The sequence below is a fragment of the Microcaecilia unicolor genome, chromosome 13 (genome assembly GCF_901765095.1).
Source record: "Microcaecilia unicolor chromosome 13, aMicUni1.1, whole genome shotgun sequence".
Taxonomy (NCBI): Eukaryota; Metazoa; Chordata; class Amphibia; order Gymnophiona; family Siphonopidae; genus Microcaecilia; species Microcaecilia unicolor.
In genome coordinates, this window is record NC_044043.1 from 19,581,204 (window position 1) to 19,603,856 (window position 22,653).

The 22,653-nt window shown below is 47.3% G+C and overlaps 1 protein-coding gene and 1 long non-coding RNA gene across 2 annotated transcripts in view; one reads left to right on the forward strand and one right to left on the reverse strand.

The window, feature by feature from the left end:
• The window catches only part of LOC115482627 (septin-4-like), a 223,530-nt gene that overhangs the window by 90,266 nt on the left and 110,611 nt on the right, over positions 1 to 22,653 (forward strand). The window contains exons 5-6 of the mRNA XM_030222567.1: positions 1,563 to 1,670; positions 5,264 to 5,285. Of these exons, the coding sequence (XP_030078427.1) occupies positions 1,563 to 1,670; positions 5,264 to 5,285 (130 nt within the window). The remainder of the gene's footprint in view (positions 1 to 1,562; positions 1,671 to 5,263; positions 5,286 to 22,653) is intronic.
• LOC115482628 lies at positions 1,602 to 19,158 on the reverse strand. The gene is made up of 3 exons (XR_003944111.1): positions 19,148 to 19,158; positions 6,068 to 6,070; positions 1,602 to 1,684 (listed from the first exon to the last, which is right to left on the reverse strand). It is a non-coding gene; the product is annotated as an uncharacterized LOC115482628 (long non-coding RNA).

A 22,653-nucleotide genomic window follows, 5' to 3' on the forward strand; every position in this document is an offset into this window, starting at 1 on the left:
TTGGTGGTGTGTGTGTGTGGGTGTGCGCTTCGCGCTGTCCTCCTCTTGTTTCCCTCACCAACCTATGTTTTCTCAGCTTGTCCTATGTAGGACAGATATGCTATGTTTTTTTCCTTGACTATCCCTTTCACTGCCTTACCGCCTGTGCTGTCGCTCCACTTCGTCCTGTAATCTCTGTACCTGGGCAGTGAGAGACGGCAGGGTAACTTTTTTGACAGTCAGGCTGCTGTCACCAGTGTCGCGCACTTCCCGCCACCATGGTTTCTGTTGTCTGGCAATGATGGACGGGGCAGGTGGGTTGGGCATTTTTTTTTCAGACAGCTGATTGGTTTCTTCGTCCTGTGACGTCGCGTTTGTTTGCTTGTCAACTTGCAACGTTCCGTTCCCTCGACGTGAGGGTGTGAACAGTGAGAGCCGATCAAACGCTGAAATACAGAGTTACGAAACCTACACTGCCACGGAGTCAGGCTTCAGAACGTTGGAGTGCTTTTTATTAGTAGTACACATGATGAAGGCATGTTACATCAGCCCAAAGTGCTATTTGAAAATGCCCACCCTCTGTGCACGTAAACATATACACTGATGGTTCTGTTTGCTTGTGTGGCTGTCAAGATCTATTGTTTTGCTTTGACTGCAGATTCTGTTTGCTACCCCCCCCCCCCCCCCCCCCCAAAAAAAAAAGCTGCTGCTCTAGGCAACCACCTCATAGATTAAAAGCTTGGAGTGGCCAGTGCAGGAATACACTAATAGTTAATGCAGTGGATTTAGAACTTGGAGAACTGGGTTCAGTTCCCACTGTGGCTCCTCATGATCCTGGGGAAGTCACTTTCCCCACCATTGTCCCAGGTCTAAGAAAAAACAACAACAAAACACTTAGATTGTGAGCCCACTAAGGAAATGTAGTAAATGTAAACTGGTTGTAACACAGAAAGGCACTATATCAAATCCATGACCCGCCTTGACCCCCCCTTACCCTATAGAGTTTACATTGTACCCATACATTGTGTTATCTTTAGGATATTTGTACCCAAACATTGTGTTATCTCTGAGATATACTGTACCCATACACTGTAAGCCGCACTGAACCTGCTATCGAGTGGGAAAGAGCGGGGTATAAATGCTACAATAAATAAATAGAAATAAATAAATAGAGTTTACATTTGAAAATAGGCAGGCTGGATGGCACCACAGGTACTTTAGTATACACAAACTTTGCCCTTGTCTTTGGTATAAATCAAGTACATGAATTTTAACATGAAATTCTCCTGTTTTATAAGGCAGTTGCTCTCCCTAACCCTACTTCTTTACAGTCCCACTTCAGCATGGGTAGTTCTACCTGTAGATGAAGAATACAGTTTTCAACCCATGCTCTTCTTACCCCTGTTCTTAATTACTCAGGCATAATCTTTTGAAACTTGTTCCTCCTTGTAGCTTAAAAAGTCTGTTCCCTGGTGGCAGGTGTGTGTGTTTATAAGCTCATCTATGTCCAAGAATGAGATATAGTGATATTAAAAAGCATTCACTGGTACCTTAAAACCTTTCTCTGTCTTTCTTTACAGCAGAGTCTCTTCCTCAGACACTGAGGATTACTAAAAATACAGTGAAAATTGTGGAGGAGGGCATGAAGCTAACACTCACCATCGTGGACACTCCAGGCTTTGGTGATTGCAGTTAACAATTCCTACTTGGTGTGTAGCACATTTCTAGGGATGTGTGACAGGGAGGGAGCAGGGAGACAGAGCTATGGTGTAGGCTGGAGTGCTTCCAGCCTCAGATATACCTACTATAACAGAAGAAGGAGAGCAGCAAATATGATGACTTCATGAGGAAACACACATAAGAAAGAGAGTGGGATTGCATGATGACTTTCTGAGGAAAGGCAGATGGCAAGGAGAGAGCTTTCAAGGGAATCCAGGAAGGTTAGGTGGGAGGAAGGCCATGCTGACAGACTAATCTCTGGAGGATTTTTTACTGCCTTCTGGGTAGAGAATGCTTGAGAACGTTATGTCTGAGGCATTGATACATGAGAGATAACCTGCATGAAGCAGTGTTTACAATTTTAGTTACCTTACTGAGAGCACTAGTGCACAGTCTTTATCTGCCTTCCTCTGTTATGTTACCACGTTACTGTATTACCCTGAGGATTGGAATCGGACAAAGCTTTACTGTGTGACCGGGCTGGTTGGAGCACTGGTGCCTCCTATTGGTCATGTAACTGAATGACAGGAACATGAAATGTTCAGTATGACACATCAGAGCTTGCTTCTTCCTATTACTCTGTAGCCTTAAAACGTGGAAAATGTGAAACGGTGCTAGGTAAAGACCTCACTGTAAAGGCATACTCAAGCATTATAAACAATAACACAAAACTGGAGGTTGATATTGTAAACCACATATGCACTCAGCATCAGGTACTGACCTCATCAGTATTTTGTTTGAAAACATGCTGGGATGATATATGGAGAAAGTTTTTGCTGTGGAAGTAGTTATATGGCCAAAATTTATTCATATACCTTGAGGAGGAATCAGGGTGGATGTGCCCTTAATTTATCCATCAGTTGGCAATATCAAGCCATGAGGGGGTAGGTGATCAGGTTTTCATATAGTTTTTATTTGATAGTAACAAAGGGTTGGGCCACGATAGTTCAGGAATTAGGAAAAATGTTTGTAACCAAGAAATGTTAAAGGTTTATTAAAAAGTGTGGGAAGAGTGATTTCATTTGTGAACCACTTTGATTGTTTTGATTAACATATAAATGCTATATAAAAACTTGTATAAATTAAATAAATATTTAGGCACCTAGTGTACGTAGGAAAGTAGGATCCTACTTTCCTTTCTAGAATGCTAATGTAACAGGTTAGATATGTGCATATAGTTTAGGTGTGAGCACTTATGCTATCCATAGAAATGGTGTAATTGCTCATGCCTAAATATTAGAGATACACACATTATATAATATATTATAAGCTATGTATTTAAGGTGCTATGTGGAATTCTACCCCTTTATTAAAGTCTGTAGTTCCTCTACAGGGATGCATTCCAATATATTCATAATTTAGACTTTCCTTCAGTTAAGGAATTTAGATCGAAAAGAATACAGGCTCAGTGTTATACAGGTATGGTTCCTGTTCTTTGGAATAAACTTCCAGAAGCATTGAAGAGTTTGACTATAGGGCTTTATGAAAGCAGTTAAAAATATGGGGGTCAATATTCAGCTTGCAGCGGTGAGCATTTTTTAGCTGCTAGCGGCATTATTCCCAGATATTCAATGCTGGGCAGTGTCGGAAACTGGCATTGAATATCTGGATTTATGCGGCTGGTTATCTCTTATGTGTGATATTCAGTGCTTAACCACATAAGTTGTTTTTAGGCTGCTTGTATCCCCTCCCAAATGAGCATAAACCAGCCATTCTCAACTGGGAGGAGTAAAAGAAACAAGATAATGAGAAAGGCAATTCTTTTTTATTATTTACCAAGAGTAATTTACAATTACAAATGCTAGTTTCTCATGGGGGGGGGGGGGGGTGCAGGGGACCCAAACATGTGGTCTACCTTTGCTTCTCCCCCCAATGTAATGCTCTGATACAGATGTTTTTATACCTTTTTTGTTAAGCAAGGCTTTAGCACTTATCCTCCTGATAAATCATTCTGTCTTCTATTCACACCATCTATCCCATGTCACTAAATCTGTTCGTCCATAATTGCACCTTTCCCAGGCCCATTTGCACATAGGAACGTCTTATCAGATCATAAGTTTCTGGGCCTCACGATTTATGGCTTTTTGGCCCTTTTGACTCCACTCTGGGGTGGACAACTAGGTTTATAGTGTTTACTTAGGTGCTAGCAGACCGTGCGCTCTGATTCAGTAAAGAGGCCAACTAAGAGACAGGCCTGTCAGCCTATATCCTCTGTTGAGCCTTAGCTTTTCAAGGTCTTAATCATGGTTCATATTTCATAGTTCATAACTAGCACTATAGAAATGATAAGTAGTAGTAATAGTAGTACCCATAATATACAAAGTGTCACCACATAAAGATGGGACTGATGTTTATGTGTTCAGATATAACTGCTAAACTTACGCTTTTAAGTGCTAAATATTGCCCCCGGACCGCACAAAAAATAATCAGCTTTGAGTTTAGCAGTCACTAGTGATATTCAGCCATACTAACCAGTTAAGTACCACTGAATATCAGCGGATAGCCCCAAACAAGCAATTTAACTGGCCAAGAACCATTTCAGGGCAGTTAATTCACTTTGTAATATCGACCCCATGGATTTTTAGAAATTGCTATTGTGCACTGCTATTTTAATGGAGGGGAGGGTATAAATCGTGTGATTGTATTACTATTTTATTTTAATTTGATTGTAATCCACTCTGTAGGGCTGTTTGGTCAAAAGTGAAAGCTATAAAAGCTTGTATTAAATATTACATAAGTACATAAGCATCGCCATGCCGGGACAGACCAAGGGTCCATCAAGCTCAGCACCCTGTCTCCAACAGCAGCCAAAAGAACAAACAATTTGTCCCGCCCATCCCAGAAATAGTGAATTATTCCCACGTCCATTCAATAGCATTCTATGGCCTTTTCCTCCAGGAAGCCGTCCAAACCTTTTTTAAAGTCCGCTAACCAGCTCATTTTCGAAAGTGATCACCGGCCATCTTCTGACACAAATGGCCGGCGATCTCGCAAAAGCGGCTAAATCAGTATAATCGAAAGCCGCTATTTTGACACCATCGCCACTTTCCCGTCGCAGAGCCGGCAAAAGTTCAAGGGGGCGTGTTGGCAGAGACACGAAGGCGGGACAGGGCGGGGCATGGGGCGGGGTTATGAAATGGCCGGCTTTAGCCCATAATGGGGAAAATAAACCCGGCGATGAAGGCTATATGGCCCAGAAGCCTCATATCTGCCGAGCTGTGATCTGCTGAGACGCTCTGGCCAAGGAAACCAGCGACAGAAGATTGTCTGCCCTCGCTTCGGGGAGGTAGGTATGAGCCGTCTGCGAGTCCAGCAGGGCTCCTATGAACTCTAGTCTCTGAACCAGAAGAAAGTAGGACTTTGGGTAATTTATGACAAACCCCAGTAGCTCCAGGAGTTGAATAGTCATCTGCATGGACTGTAGAGCTCCTGCCTCCAAGGTGTTCTTCACCAGCCAATCGTCGAGATAAGGGAATACATGCACTCCCGGCCTGCATAGCGACGCTGCAATGACCGCCAGGCATTTGGTGAACACTCGAGGTGCAGAGGTGAGCCCAAAGGGCAGTACACAATACTGAAAGTGCTGTGTTTCCAGACAGAATCAAAGATACTGCCTGTGAGCTGGCAGTATCGGGATGTGTGTATAAGCATCCTTTAAGTCCAGGGAGCATAGCCAGTCATTTTCCTGAATCATGGGAAGAAGGGTGCCCAGGGAAAGCATCCTGAACTTTTCTCGGACCAGATATTTGTTCAGGGCCCTTAGGTCTAGGATGGGATGCTTCCCCCCTGTTTTCTTTTGCACAAGGAAGTACCTGAAATAGAATCCCAGCCCATCTTGCCCCGGTGGCACGGGCTCAACCGCATTGGCGCTGAGAAGAGCGGAGAGTTCCTCTGCAAGTACCTGCCTTTGCTGGAAGCTGAAGGACTGAGCTCCCGGTAGGCAATTTGGAGGTTTGGAGATCAAATTGAGGGAGTATCCCCGCTGAACTATTTGAAGAACCCACTGGTCGGAGGTTACAAGAGGCCACCATTGGTGAAAAAATGCTAACCTCCCCCCGACCGGTAGATCGTCTGGCACGGACACTTTGATTGCAGCTATGCTCGCCTGGAGCCAGTCAAAAGCCTGTCCCTTGCTTTTGCTGGGGAGCTGCGGGGGCCTGTCAAGGCACACGCTGTTGACATGAACGAGCGGGCTGGGGTTGAGCCTGAGCAGGCTGGCGGGAAGGTGGATTGTACCTACGCTTATGATAAGTATAGGGAGCATTCCTCCTTCCCCATAAAAACGTCTACCTGATGAGGTAGTTGCTGAAGGCGCCCGGTGGGAGAGTTTGTCGAGTGCGGTTTCCCACTGGTGGAACTGCTCTACCACCTGCTCAACCTTCTCACCGAAAATATTATCCCCCCGGCAAGGGACATCCACAAGCCACTGCTGGACATGATTCTCCAGGTCAGAGGTACGCAGCCATGAGAGTCTGCACATCACTATACCTTGCGCAGCGGCCCTGGATGCCACATCAAAAGAGTCGTAAGCACCCCTGGACAGGAATTTACGACACGCCTTCAGCTGCCTGACCAGCTCCTGAAAAGGCTTGGCCTGCTCCGAAGGGAGCTGATCGACCAAGTCCGCCAGTTGCTTCACATTATTCCGCAAGTGGATGCTCGTGTAGAGCTGGTAGGATTGAATTTTGGTCAAGAGCATAGAGGACTGGTAGGCCTTCCTCCCAAAAGAGTCCAAAGTCCATAGGCGCCCCATATAAGAGGCTTGGGGAGGCTAAGCCTCCCCAGCCTGCCACTGCCCCGCCCCCGCCGCCCGCCGTACCTTTAAATATTATAGTTTTGCTGGAGTCGCGGGCAGCCGGCATTAAAGACATCGGCAGGCTTACGCCGGTTCCAGCAGCCTTCCCTTCCCTCGTTGCAAGTCGGATGATGGCTCCGCCCTCTTCTGACGTATTTCCTGTTTCTACGAGGGCGGAGCCTTCATCCGACTTGCAACGAGGGAAGGGAAGGCTGCTGGAACCGGCATAAGCCTGCCGATGTCTTCAATGCCGGCTGCCCGCGACTCCAGCAAAACTATAATATTTAAAGGTACGGCGGGGGGGGGGGGGGGCAGGAAGGAAACAGGGCAGACGGGAGAGGAGAGGAGGGTTGCTGCACATGGTGGAAGAAGGGGAGAGGAGGGTTGCTGGATATGGTGGAAGAGGGGAGAGGAGGGTTGCTGGATATGGTGGAAGAAGGGGAGAGGAGAGGGCAGGGAGAGGAGGGTTGCTGGATGGAGGGAAGGGGAGAGGAGGGTTGCTGGACATGGTGGAAGAAGGGGAGAGGAGGGTTGCTGGATATGGTGGAAGAAGGGGAGAGGAGGGTTGCTGGATGGAGGGAAGGGAAGAGGAGGGTTGCTGGACATGGTGGAAGAAGGGGAGAGGAGAGGGCAGGGGAGAGGAGGGTTGCTGGATGGAGGGAAGGGGAGAGGAGGGTTGCTGGACATGGTGGAAGAAGGGGAGAGGAGGGTTGCTGGATATGGTGGAAGAAGGGGAGAGGAGGGTTGCTGGATGGAGGGAAGGGAAGAGGAGGGTTGCTGGACATGGTGGAAGAAGGGAGAGGAGAGGGCAGGGGAGAGGAGGGTTGCTGGATGGAGGGAAGGGGAGAGGAGGGTTGCTGGACATGGTGGAAGAAGGGGAGAGGAGGGTTGCTGGATATGGTGGAAGAAGGGGAGAGGAGGGTTGCTGGATGGAGGGAAGGGAAGAGGAGGGTTGCTGGACATGGTGGAAGAAGGGGAGAGGAGAGGGCAGGGGAGAGGAGGGTTGCTGGATGGAGGGAAGGGGAGAGGAGGGTTGCTGGACATGGTGGAAGAAGGGGAGAGGAGGGTTGCTGGATGGAGGAAAGGGGAGAGGAGGGTTGCTGGACATGGTGGAAGAAGGGAGAGGAGGGTTGCTGGATGGAGGGAAGGGGAGAGGAGGGTTGCTGGACATGGTGGAAGAGGGGAGAGAGGGTTGCTGGATGGAGGGAAGGGGAGAGGAGGGTTGCTGGACATGGAGGGGGAGGGAGGAGTGAGGAAGGAGATGAGATAACAGAAAAGGAAGAGAGTAGAAAAACTGCACATGGATGAAGAAGGGGAGAGGAGAGGGCAGGGGAGAGGAGGGTTGCTGGATGGAGGGAAGGGGAGAGGATGGTTGCTGGACATGGTGGAAGAAGGGGAGAGGAGAGGGCAGGGGAGAGGAGAGTTGCTGGATGGAGGGAAGGGGAGAGGAGGGTTGCTGGACATGGAGGGGGAGGGAGGAATGAGGAAGGAGATGAGATAACAGAAAAGGAAGAGAGTAGAAAAACTGCACATGGATGAAGAAAATAGGCAAAAGCTGGATCCACTGGACAGTCAAGTTTGCGGAGGACCCAGCTTTTACTTATGGATGTAGGACAAGAAATGAAGAAGAAAGGCGGAAAGTAAACAAATAAATGGAAAGGAAGCCCTGGAAACGGAGTTAAGAGGACAGATAGCAGCAGAATCGGATACTGGGCCAGCACAATCAGAAAAACAAAGTCACCAGACAACAAAGGTAGAAAAGATCATTTTATTTTAATTATAGTGTTTGGAATATGTCCACTTTGAGAATTAGGTGTTCAACATTAAAAGTTGATTTACTTATTTATGACATTTTATCCCACATTAAACATGAATTAGGATGTTTTGTGGCTCTACATGAGAATTGTGATATTATGATCCCTTGTTTCAATATTGTTGACGGTCTGCATTTTCCGTATGGGTGGTATATTGGTGTATTAGGTTCTGCCCAGTGTAATATTTATGGTACAGTAAGGTTCAGAGTGTGTTTTTGCACAAAGTTGTGCATAGTGTTTTGCAGTTGAGCGATTGTGGTTAGTATATGCTTTGAGCAACCACTTTATTCTTTGACATATGATACATAGCTAATATCTATCTAAATTTAATAAAAGGTATTAATTGTGACATTTATTTATTTTTTTTCTGTGTGTGATCAGACAATTATGGATTTAAGCCCCACCCCTGGCCCCACCCCTAACCCCGCCCCCTTTAGCCTCCCCAAACAGTTGGGCCACCGACCGCCTATGCCAAAGTCCGAGCTTCTCGCCCCGGAGGCGCCGAGGCGAAATCTCTCGTATTTTTGGCTCCCTTGAGAGTGGAATCCACAACCGCAGAGTCGTGAGGCAACTGGGACTTCATGAACTCCGGGTCCTCGTGAATCCGATACTGGGACTCAACCTTCTTAGGAATGGTGGGATTAGATAATGGTTTCATCCAGTTCCTGTACAATATCTGTTTGAGGACATTATGTAGAGGGATGGTGGATGACTCCTTAGGTGGTGTAGAGGGACGGTGGATGACTCCTTAGGTGGCGAAGGATAGTCCAAGACCTCGAACATCTCGGCCCTAGGCTCTTCCTCAGTTACCACCAGGAAGTGAATGGCCATAGACATTTCCTGCACAAAGGACAAGAAAGACAAACTCTCCAGGGGAGAAGGCTTTCTCTCAGGCGAAGGAATGGGGTCAGAGGGAAGGCCGCAAGACTCCTCAGAAGAGAAATATCGTGGGTCTTCCTCTGTTTTGTTTTGTTACATTTGTACCCCGCGCTTTCCCACTCATGGCAGGGTCAATGCGGCAGGCAATGGAGGGTTAAGTGACTTGCCCAGAGTCACAAGGAGCTGCCTGTGCTGGGAATCGAACTCAGTTCCTCAGTTCCCCAGGACCAAAGTCCACCACCCTAACCACTAGGCCACTCCTACACTCCTCTGCCTCCCACGAGGCCTCTCCCTCGGTATCGGACAGGAGTTCTCTGACTGCAGTCCGAAGCCAAGCCCTTCTCGATGCCGAGGAGCTATGTCCTCGATGGCGATGTCGAGAAGTCGACTCCCATATCGGCGGCGATGAAGCTCCCTCCATCGATGTCAACGGGGAAACAACTTGGGTGGCAGCCGAGGCCGATGCCACAAGCGGCACCGACGTCGGAGGCCTCACCACAGGCGGGGAGCCAGCCACCACATCTATCAACGGTACCGTAGGCGCAAGCACCCACGGTACCGGAACAGACGGTCGCAGCAGCCCTTCCAGGAGCCCTGGAAGAATAGCTCGGAGGCACTCGTCAAGAGTGTCTGTCGAGAAAGGCTGTGGGATTGGTGCAGGAATCGAAGCCAGAATCTGCCGAGGACGAGGAGGCGGTACCGGGCTGTCCGGAGACCAGCGCGTCGACACCTCTTGTATGGAGGGTGAGCGGTCCTCCCGGCGTCGACGCTACATGGGTGCAGAATCCCTCGACGCCCCGGAGCTCTCAGTACCATGACGAGAAAGGGACTGATGACGGTGCTTCTTCGCCTTCGCTCAAAACACGTCACCGGTACCCCTTGGTACCGACGAGGACGTGGAATCCACACGCCTCCTCGGGGTCGGGTCCGAAAAAGGGGTCGGTCCCGATGGGTCTGCACCGCAGAAGCTCTCGAGACTGCTGGAGACCCACTCGATGGTTCACTGCTGCCAGCGTGAGATGGTCTCTGGACAGCCATTACCTGCACTCCTGACGTCGATGCACTGTCCGGTGCCGACATCGACACCGCCGCCGACCTTGGTACTGCTGTCGACATCGATGCCGAAGTACCAGGCAAAGCTCCAAACAGACGTTCCAGTTGAGCTTGTCTCGACGCCTGTGTCCGCTTTTTAAGGCTAAGACACAACTTACATGCGTTGGGGCGATGGTTGGCCCCAAGGCACTGGATACACCACACGTGAGGGTCAGTGCCTGAGATTGCCCGGTTGCACCGAGTGCACTTCTTGAAGCCGCTAGCGATCCTCGATGTCATCAACGGAAAAATAGCAGCAGCGAAATCAAAACTCGCAATGGTGCCAAAAGAAGGGCACAAAAAAGGGAGAAACCCATATGGGCGGCCAAAAAGGCAGCACACAGAAAAGAAAGGAAACGTACTTAGGGAAAAAAAACTATGAAAATAAAGGAAACTTTTTTTTTAAACAGAACAGCTCAAACGCGAGCTGCACACGAACACGAAGAAAAGCGGCAAAAAAAGCCGGAGAAGTGAAGGCTACCTCTCCACTCTGTCTTCCTGGGCTTGGTTGATGTTGGATGTTGAAACCTATTGGGCATAGTTCAGCTAGTGGTAAACCCCCACTTTCAGCTAGTGGTAAACCCAGATTTCACTTATTCCTAGGATGTCAAAATGCTGTTCATTTATGGCATCATGGATCACCGAGGATTTCTTTGCAGCTTATCTGGCATTCACCAGTCCTATAGTTCCAAGGGTGGTATGGAGGTGCTGAGGGTAGCTTTGGTGTGATAATGAGGTGATCTTTTAAGTACTGTTATGTATGTGTTTGACCTCTTGCACTTTTAGGAAAGGGATAGAAAACAAAAATGAGGATATTATAATGCCACTGTATCGGTCCATGGTGCGACCGCACCTGACAAAGATGATTAAGAGGATGGGACGACTTTCCTATGAGGAAAGGCTAAAGTGGCTGGGGCTCTTCAGCTTGGAGAAAAGGCGGCTGAGGGGTGACATGATAGAGGTATATAAAATAATGAGTGGAGTGGAAAAGATAGATATGGAGCATCTGTTTAAACTTTCAAAAAATACTAGGACAAGGGGGCATGCGATGAAGCTGGAGTGCAGTAAGTTTAAAACAAATAAAAGAAAAGATTTCTTTAATCAGCGTGTAATTTGACTCTGGAATTCATTGCCGGAGAATGTGGTTAAGGTGGTTAGCTTAGCAGAGTTTAAGAAAGGTTTGGATGGCTTCCTGAAGGAAAAGGCCATAGAATATTATTAAAGGAACGTAGGGAAAAATCCACTATTCCTGGGACAAGCAGTACAAAATGCTTTGCTCCGTGGATCTTGTCGAGTGATTGTGACCTGGATTGGCCACTGTCGGAGACAGGGTGCTGGGCTAGATGGACCTTTGGCCTGTCCCAGTGTGGCGATGCTTATGTCATATGTCTTATGCCTTCTCTTTGGTTGGTGAGGATTATGGTTTCCTCTCGCACACACCACTGGGATGCTCACATGGTCTTTGGGATCAATGCACATTTTTTGTGTCAGAAGCTAGTTAGGCAAAAATTCACTGGGTGGCACTACAGTGCACCCTGTGGAATTCAACCTGTAGGTCAGCAATCTTACTAGTTGGCAATGCAGGGTTAAGGCTTTAAATAATCTAAAAGAACAGACCTTTTTAAAGTTGTAAATTCAGACCAGGCCTGTGAGATCAAAGGCTTCCAGCAACAGAGAAACAAATGGCTGTACTGAGCACTTCAGTCTGAATTTCTTTGCAGAGGGTTTGATAGTTGTCTTTAGTTTTAAGGAATCTAACAGATTCAGAATTTTAGACATAGATTATACACAGAATATACAGTTAAAATAAATTTTTAACTCAAGGATTGCAGGTATGAACTTTAGAGTTTCTGGTTCTGATATCCTTGGAAGGTCCAGTTGGTGCAGATCATCAGGCAGATCTGTGCCTCTTGTTCTGCATTTTTTGCTCACCTTGAGTATTTATTCAATTCTGGTTGTCGTATCTCAAAACAGATATAGCGAAATTAGAAAGATTCAAAGAAGAGCAACCAAAATCATAAAGGGGATGGAACTCCACCCATATGAAGAAAGGCTAAATAGGGTTCTTCAGCGGGGGAAAGAGACAGATGAGGGGGGGATATGATGGAGGTCTACAAAATCCTGAGTAGTGTAAAACGGGTAAAAGTGAATCTAACATGGCTACCACACCTCTCTACTTTTTGAAAGAATTAAAAATTGATTCACTTTCTCTTATATATACTATCTGCTACCACATTTGCTTATTTCTGATCTGATGAAGAAGGGCAACCTTCGAAAGCTAATCAAGAAATGTATTAAGTTATGTCCAATAAAAAAAGGTATCATCTTATTTTCTTTTCCATGTTTTATTTTGTTTGATTTCTATTGATAACCTTTCAAAAAGTACAAAGACCAGGGGACACTGAATGAGATTATGTGGAAATACTTTTAAAACAAATAGGAGGAAATATTTTTTCACTCAATGAATAGTTAAGCTCTGGAACTCATTGTCATAGAATGTGGTTACAATGGTTAGTGTCGTTATGCTCATATTAGCCCTCTCCTCAAGTCACTTGACTGGCTCCCTATCCGTTTCTGCATACAGTTCAAACTCCTCTTATTGACCTATAAGTGCATTCACTCTGCAGCTCCTCAGTACCTCTCCACTCTCATCTCTCCCTACATTCCTGCCCGGGAACTCTGTTCACTGCACCCTTCTCCTCCACTGCTAACTCCAGACGCCGTTCCTTTTATCTTGCTGCACCATAAGCCTGGAATAGACTTCCTGAGCCGGTATGTCAAGTTCCATCTCTGGCCGTCTTCAAATCTAAGCTAAAAGCCCACCTTTTTGAAGCCGCTTTTAACTGTCGAGCAGGGACTGTCTCTTCATGTTCAAGTGTACAGTGCTGCATACGTCTAGTAGTGCTTTAGAAATGATAAGTAGTAGTAGTATCTGGGTTTAAAAAAGGTTTGGACAAGTTCCTGGAGGAAAAGTCCATAGTCTGTTATTGAGATGGACATTGGGGAAGCCACTGCTTGCCCTGAGATTGGTAGCATGGAATGTTGCTACTATTTGGGTTTCCGCCAGGTACTTGTGACCTGGATTAGCCACTGCTGGAAGCAGAATACTGAGCTAGATGGACCATTGTTCTGACTTAGTATGGCTATTCTTATGTTCTTGTGATCCGGGCTGGGTCAATGACATTCTGGAGGACGGATGTCTCTTCATCTACTTCCATGGATCGTGACAGGATGTCTGCCTTATTATTCTTCTCCGCTGGTTGAAAGTACAGTTAGAAGTCAAAATGGGAGAAAAACAATGACTGTCGGGCTTGTCGTTGATTACGCTGACATGCCTCTTGAAGATATAATACATTTTTTTATTGATATTTTAAATTTTTACATCACACAAGCTTAAAAAAAACTTGTAAAGAAAGTTCAGTTAGTTACAATTAAATTTAGTTGAAGATAATTCTAGTATGGAAGAAAAAAAAAAAACTTAACCTCACAAAACTCCACTAATGGAGTCCATTGATGCTTTATTGGAGATATAAGGAAAATACTTCAACATATATATCGGTTGCAACACTACTACAACTACTACTACTTAACATTTCTAGAGCGCTACTAGGGTTACGCAGCGCTGTACAAATTAACAATAAGGACGGTCCCTGCTCGGAAGAGCTTACAATCTAAAGGACGAAATGTCAAGTTGGGGTAGATAAGTTTTCTGAGAGGAGGTGTAGTGATTATGTGCCGAAGGCGACATTGAAGAGGTGGGCTTTGAGCATTGATTTGAAGATGGGTAGGGAGGGGGCATGGCGTATGGGCTCAGGGAGTTTGTTCCAGGCATGGGGTGAGGCGAGACAGAAGGGACGGAGCCTGGAGTTGGAGGTGGTGGAGAAGGGTACTGAAAGGAGGGATTTGCCATGAGAGCGGAGGTTACGGGTAGGGACGTAAGGGGAGATGAGGGTAGAGAGGTACGGAGGGGCCGCAGATCGAGTGCATTTGTAGGTGAGTAGGAGAAGCTTGAACTGTATGCGGTATCTGATTGGGAGCCAGTGAAGTGACTTGAGGAGAGGGGTGATATGAGTATATCGGTTAAGGCGGAAGATAAGACGTGCGGCAGAGTTCTGGATGGACTGAAGGGGGAGTAGATGGCTACGTGGGAGGCCGGTCAGGAGTAGGTTGCAGTAGTCAAGGTGAGAGGTAATGAGAGAGTGGATGAGAGTTCGGGTGGTGTGCTCGGAGAGGAAGGGGCGAATTTTGCTGATGTTATAGAGGAAGAAGCGACAGGTCTTGGCTATCTGCTGGATGTGCGCAGAAAAGGAGAGGGAGGAGTCGAAGATAACACCGAGGTTGCGGGCAGATGAGACGGGGACGATGAGGGTGTTCTCAACTGAGATAGAGAGTGAAGGGAGAGGGGAAGTGGGTTTGGGTGGGAAGACAATAAGTTCAGTCTTAGACATATTCAGTTTCAGGTGGCGGTTGGACATCCAGGCAGCAATGTCGGATAAGCAGGCCGAGACTTTGGCCTGGGTATCCGCGGTGATTTCTGGTGTGGAGAGGTAAAGCTGGGTGTCGTCGGCATAAAGATGATAGTGGAAACCATGAGAAGAAATCAGGGAGCCTAAGGAAGAGGTGTAGATTGAAAAAAGAAGGGGCCCAAGGACAGATCCCTGAGGAACTCCAACAGAGAGCGGGATAGGGGAGGAGGACGAACCATGAGAGTATACTCTGAAGGTACGATGGGAGAGATAAGATGAGAACCAGGAGAGGACAGAGCCCCGGAACCCAAGGGAGGACAGTGTGTCAAGAAGTAGGTTGTGATTGACAGTGTCAAAAGCGGCGGAGAGGTCGAGGAGGATGAGGATGGAGTAGTGACCTTTGGATTTGGCGAGGAATAGGTCATTGCAGACTTTAGATAGTGCCGTTTCTGTTGAGTGTAGGGGGTGAAAGCCGGATTGGAGCGGATCGAGGATGGCATGAGAGGAGAGAAAATCAATACAGCGGCTGTGAACGGCGCGTTCAAGTATCTTGGAGAGGAAGGGTAGGAGGGAAATGGGGCGGTAGTTGGAGGGACAGGTAGGGTCAAGTGATGGTTTTTTGAGGAGTGGAGTGACCACAGCATGTTTGAAGGTGTCCGGGACAGATGCAGTGGAGAGAGAGAGGTTAAGTATATGACAGATGGTGGGGGTGATGGTAGGTGTGATGGTGTTAAGTAGGTTGGTGGGGATGGGGTCAGAGGAACAGGTGGTGGCTTTCGAGGAGGAGAGGAGATGGGCGATTTCCTCTTCGGTGATAGCAGGAAAGGAGGAGAAGGAGGGCTGGGTAGGTTGGATGAGAGAGTGAGATATAGGCTGAAGAGGAGGAGAGGGAGTGGTGGTGAATTCGAGGTTGATCTTCTGGACCTTGTCACGGAAGTAGTGGGCCAGAGATTGAGGAGAGAGTGAAGGGGGGGTGGGAGCAGAGGGCACTTTGAGGAGGGAGTTGAGGGTGGCGAATAGACGACGAGGGTTAGAGCTAAGGGATTTGGTCAATTGGATATAATAGTCCTGCTTAGCGAGGAATAGGGAGGATTGGAAGGAGGATAGCATGAATTTGAAGTGAATGAAGTCAGTAAGGGTGCGAGATTTCCTCCAGAGGCGTTCAGCCGAACGGGCGCAGGAGCGGAGGTATCGGGTGCAAGGGGTCAGCCAGGGCTGGGGATTGGTACGTCTTGTGGGCCGGGAGGTGGACGGTGCAAGGGTGTCTAGAGCAGAGGAAAGAGTGGCATTGTAAGTGGAGACAGCATGTCAACGGATGTGGAGGACAAGATGGAAGGGAGGAGATCAGAGATAGTAGAGGATAAGGTGGAGGGGTCAACAGCCTGGAGATTTCTGGATGTAGTAGTTAGTGTTGGGCGAGAGTGAGGGGGAGAGTGCTGAAGTGTGAATGTGATAAGGTGGTGGTCGGCGAGAGGAAGAGGTGAAACGCAGAAAGTGGAGGGTGAGCAAGAAGAAGAGAGGACGAGATCAAGACAGTGGCCAGATTTGTGAGTAGGGGTGATGGGGCTCAGTTGGAGGTTGAAGGAGGAGGTAAGAGTGAGGAACTGAGCAACATATGAATCGGAAGGGTTATCAGTGTGGATGTTGAAGTCACCGAGAATGAGGGATAGGGATGGGGATGAGGGCTCAAGAAAGACGGAGAGCCAGGCATCGAAGTCGGTAAGGAAGGATGGGAGGGATTCACTATCAAATAAACAAAGGTTGTTACTCAATCTTATTAGTTTTAGACAGTGGTGTAGCCAAGGGTGGGCTTGGGTGGGCCCAGGCCCACCCATTTTGGGCTCAGGCCCACCCAGTAGCAGCATATCTATGATGTGGCTGGCAGGGATTCCCCAAGCCCCACCAGCCGAAAACTCCCAACAACTGTCCCTCCCGCATACCTTGTAAATACCAGATGCCTACAGTGAGCAGCGACTGATACATACTGCTCGCACCAGCCCCACAGCCTTCCCGCTGATGTATTCCTGCCTATGCGGAAACAGGAAGTTACATCAGAGGGAAGGCTGTGAGGCCAACATGAGCAGTGTGTATTAGTTGCTGCTCGCTGTCGGTGAAAATCTGCTATTTAAAAGTTATGCAGGGGAGGGGCTGATGTTTGAAGGACCATATGGCATGCAGGTGAGAGAGGGAGAGACCAAATCACTTGTGGAGTACTTCTGCCCACCCATCTTGGGCCCAGGCCCACCCAAAATTGGGTATCTGGCTACGCCCCTGGTTTTAGATGTTATAAAAGAAGAGAGTTGACTAGGATCATAATATACATATTTCATTGACTGATAAGTGACCAAACATTTACATGGATACTTAAGAAAAAATGTAGCTCCGATTTTTAGTGTCTCTTGTTTCATCTGAGGAAATTTCTGATGTCATTTTTGCATTTCCCTCGAAACATCTGGAAATACTCAAATTTTTAATCCTTTGAAAGTTTTATCCTTATTTAAAAAAAAAAAAACATCTTCAATATCCAGATCTTATCTGGAGTTAGAGCTATTGTCGCCACCAAGCAAAGCTGTAACGTTAAGCTCTTGATTATCCTGGTTGTTCTGTATCAGTTGTTCCTCCATTTTCTTCACGGGAAGGTAAAAAACCTGTGCAAATGGGGGAATATTCTCTTCCCCTATTTCCAAAGTTTCTTTAAAATAATTTTTTAACATCTCACGGGGAGAGATCAGAGATTGTTCTGGAAAATTAATAAAATGCAAATTACTGCTCCTAGAGCAATCTTCCAAGATCTCTGTCTTTCTCCTAAGATTAGTCAAATCTTTAAACATAGTCATTTGTAGTGTCTATGTTTGCTGTAATTCTTTCTCCTGCTTAACGGCTTGTGTCTTCACTAATTTGAAATTATTTTCTATTTCATTTACTTTCCCATTCATTATAACCATTTCTTCATTGATTTTCTTTATCTGAGGACATAACGCCTTCCCTAAGTCAGCTATCAACGACCATAAATTATCTAGAGTCACTACGGAAGGCTTTTTAAAGAAATTTGTAAATGAAATGTTCACTACCTCAGTTTGTTGTAAAGTTTTCACATCTTCAATTGTCTCTCTTGTCTCCTCCACTGAAATCTCTTCCAATTGAGCAGCTGAATTGGAAGTTTGAAGACTTCTCAATTCCTCCAGTGAGATTGAATCTGCTTCCCTTCTTGCTTTGCTTGACAACACTTCGGTATTCAAGTTTGCAGGTGCTGATATCGGAGAACTGCTTCCACATGGCTGTGGGGGAGGGACTCTGTCGTCGGGGCTTAATGAAACTTCCATCCCAGATCTCTGCCGGGGTCTCCAACTACCCTTGGCTGAGTTAGCAGGCCGCTCACCGACGCTAACAAATCTGGAGTTCTCTGTAAATATAAATCCATCGGACTCGAGGGGTCACGTGATGCTTTAGAACGAGGCAGACGTGAATCTGGGCTCTCCCGGTCCTCGACTCGATCTTTTTATATAAAAGACCCTGCAAACGTGAAGTGAGACCGAACTTCGCCATTGACAAGATCCGAGAACTGCATGGACAAATATATGAGCGTCGTTTCAAAGACAATGCCCCCCAAAAGCGCAAAAAAAGATAAAGAACCGGCGAAGGTGGCGGGAGGCCTAGAGGTCGGAACACCGCCACACACCTCGGGGGCGTTCACAGCTGAGCAATTGCAGCAGTTGGCAGAAGTGGTGAGTGCCGCGATTGACCCGAAGTGGGAGAAAGTTGCCGCACAACTGAACGCGCTAGAGTTACTCACCACAGAAACAACGAAAAGGACAGGGGAGCTGGAACAGCGAATGGCGGCTCTAGAAGACACGCTGACCCCTGCGCAGCAACGGCTGACTAAGATGGACGCTAAGTTAGAGACCTTTCAGGAAAAGCTTGACGAGCTTGAGAATCGCTCCCGTCGAATGAACCTCCGAATCGTGGGGTTTCCAGAGTCTGTGGGAGCCTCAGTGTTAATATCGGTGTTGGAGAAATGGCTATCGACCGAGTTTGCGCTCTCAGACCACGCGGGGCCCTTGTGCTTGGAAAGAGCACACCGCGTGGGTAAGCAACAAGATGGCCGACGAAACCCCAGAACAGTGATTCTTAAGGTGCATAATTACATTCATAAGGATGAAATTTTGCGGGGGTTTCGGCAGAAGCGAAGTGAGGTCAAATTTGATGGACATCAAATATTAATATTTCAAGACTATTCAGCAGGGCTCCAGGAAAAGAGGAAAAAGTACACCCCATACTGTAAGAAACTGCATGAGCGGAAAGTTCAATTTATGCTGGCTTACCCGGCGGTGTTAAGAGTGAGAGACAATGGACAATGGAGAGCTTTGGGAACCCCTGAGGAAGCTCAGAAATATGTGCAAAACCTGGAAACCCAAGAGCAGGACTCAAATAGTAATGACTGACTGTAAGCTTCAAAATGAGGAACTCACGGGAGCAGGAAAGTATCTGTGTTCGTAGCAGTTAGAGCTGCAGGGTTTGTGTAGTTTGATTTATGATTATATGAGTGGGGGACCGGGAGAGACAGAAGCCCCTGAGACCCATCGAGTATGGGCAATTGTTGTGAGGGACTTAGGGACTGGGGAGAAGGGGGGAGTTGGGGGGGAAGGAAGCGGGAGTTTGGGGACGAGGGGGGGTGGGGAGGGAGGGATGTAGACACACAGGCTGCTCTTAAAGCAATAACGAATTCTTTGAAAATACAGGTTGGGTGGTACAATAACAATTTAATGATTGGAGGGGGCACTGAATCAAGGTGGTGTGCAGTTGGGGACCAGAACCTTGGAGTGGTGGCTGGGTACTCTGAGGTGACAGATGTTAACATCTTTGTAGTGGTTCAGATCCCAGTAACCAAGCGTGCCCCCAAGTAGAGTACGCATAGTTTCTTGGAACGTGGGTGGCATCACCTCCCCCATCAAGCGAGCAAAAATTTTGGCGGCATTAAAGAGGCATGGGGCGGGAATAGCATGCCTCCAGGAGACCAGGCTCTCCCAAGAAGAACACGAGAAGCTGAGGCGCCATTGGGTAGGAGAGGTGTTCTGTTCCCCAGCAGCTAATAGAAGAGGGGGAGTTGCCATTTTAATCCACAAATCACTAATGTGCCATGCACAAATGGTATTTAAGGATGGAGAAGGGAGGTTAGTGGGGATCAAACTTAATCTTCAAGGGACGGATTTACATTTGGCTTCTGTATATGGCCCTAACACCCCAGCACATTCCTTTTATGCTCAACTTTTAGCTAAATATAAGACCTCACCAACACTACCGCTAATTATGGCGGGTGATTTAAACCAAACGATGGACATAGAGCTGGATAGATCTAGACAGCAACAACCGAAACAAAACCCCATTACCTCATTGTTGCAGGTTTTCTGTAGAGAACTGGGCCTGTTAGACCCCTGGAGGATTTTGCATGGGGAGGAGAGGGATTATACACACACCTCCAGAGCGCACCACACGCAGTCCAGAATTGATTATATTCTTACAACACAGGACCTCTTCCCTAGGGTCAGGGATGCCCAAATTGGACCGGAAGAGATCTCGGACCACGCTCTGGTCTGGTTGGATGTGGAATACCCACCATACTTTAGACAATCCCCAGGGTGGAGGTTTCCAGCTTATTTGTACCGCTCTAAAGAATTTGAGGGTTTCCTTCAGAAAAAATGGGAGGAGTATTCGACACATAATCAGGCCCACCGAGAAGACCCAACTCTATTCTGGTCAGCAGCTAAAGCTGTCCTAAGGGGTGACATAATCACCTATGTCAGTGCCCGCAACAAACGCCTATCACAAGGGATAGTGGATTTAGAAAAGAAGCTCAGGGCAGTTAAGAAGAAGTACGCTAGAGCCCCTACTCAGGCGACGTATGAGCTGCTGGTATCCATCCGAGCAGCTTTAAACAGCCTATTGCATGAGAGAATCACAAGATCCCTTCTATACAGAAAATTTAATTTATACAAATTTGGAGATAAAGTAGGCGGGATGCTGGCCAGGGTGGTGAAAGGCTCCCGGAAGTCCCATTTTATCCCCTCTATAAAGAAGCCTACAGGAGAAACAACGACTAATATGGTAGAGATAGCACAGACATTCCGGGACCATTTTGCTACTTTATATGGGGGGAGCAGAGAAACAGGGCAATCTGGGGGTGACATAAGACAGTATTTACAGGCACAGGGATTGGGAAAGATCTCGGCAGACCATATGGAGATATTGGATAGTCCAGTGACAGCTAAAGAACTGCAAAAAGCTATAAGCGCGTTGAAGCTGCACTCGGCACCTGGGCCCGATGGTCTGTCGGGAGAGTTTTACAAATTACTGAAATTACAGGTAGTGGGTCCTCTAACTGAATATCTAAACACTGTGGTGGAAGATGGTCACTTTCCGCAACACACTAATCTGGCCACAATCAGCTTAATACCCAAGCAGGGTAGGGACCCATTACAACCTGGTTCCTACAGACCTATTTCCCTCATAAACGTAGAAGTTAAACTACTGTCTCGTATACTGGCGGATAGACTGGCGCCCTTGATACCAAACCTTGTTGGGGAGGATCAGGTGGGATTCGTGCGGGGACGCCAATCGGTGCAAAATGTTCGGAAACTTATCCTGGCCATGCTCGCGGGGGATGAAACTGGTGCTGGCAGGATGATCGTAAGCTTAGATGCTGAACGCGCTTTTGATCAGGTGGACTGGACATTTATGTTTGAAACATTGGGACAGGTGGGCCTGAGGGGGTGGACACTGCAGGCCATAGAGGCGCTATATAATCGGCCACGGGCCATGGTCCGAGTGAATGGGGTCTTAACGGAGGCCTTTGAGATAAACAAGGGCACGCGGCAGGGGTGCCCCCTTTCCCCACTTCTTTTCTTGCTAACCCTGGAGCCCATGCTAGCTGCGATACGGGCAAGTAGAGACATTAGGGGCATTCAAGTACATGGGACAGAACTTAAAGTCCTTGCGTATGCAGACGATGTCCTGTTGCTGCTGAGTGACCCTCAGGCCTCCCTAGACAATCTCTTACACGTTATTGACACATATGGCAAATTATCTGGATACACACTGAACCAGACAAAGTCTCTGGCCCTGCCATTGGATGAGGGGGTTAGGAGCTCCTGGAGGGGACAGCCCCTGATTCCATGGGCGAACCAACATTTTTGTTACCTAGGAGTCACTATCCCAATAGAAATGGAGACTTTATATGATAGGAACGTGCGACCCTTATTAAACACCACGAAGAGATTGTTACAGCTCTGGAGTTCCTGCCCGCTTTCATTAATGGGTAGAGTGGGGCTGGTAAACATGATAATAATCCCTAAGTGGTTATATAAGTTCCAAGTGTTGCCAATCTACCTGAGAAGGAGAGAGGAGCAAGAGTTACATAGACTAATACAAAAATTCCTGTGGAATCAGAAAAGGCCTAGGCTCCCACTACATATTATTCAGAAGCCAAAGCTGCAGGGGGGGGGATGGGGTTATTAAACATACGCTACTTGGTAACCGCCTGTTCTATGAGGCACATTAGAGATTGGCTGACAGGCCATCATCACTTTTCAGCCACCCGGTTAGAGATGGGGATGTCCCCAGCTGCACACCTGGGATGGGTACTGCATGCACCAGGTAGGGCGCTTTCTGGGGGGCTGGGGAAGAACCCATTAGTGGCTACTGCGAGAGCAGCATGGAAATGGCTGTGTAAAAGATATCACTTTGATTGGATGGCGACACCTTTCATGCCTTTGTTACACAACCCTGACTTTCCAGAGGGTACCTCCTCGAAGACCTTCGGTCGCTGGAGAAAGCTTGGGATTCATTATGTATATCAGCTGGTCTCCGAGGAGGGTGAGACCAAGCCATTCCTGGAACTACAAAAGGAGTTTAA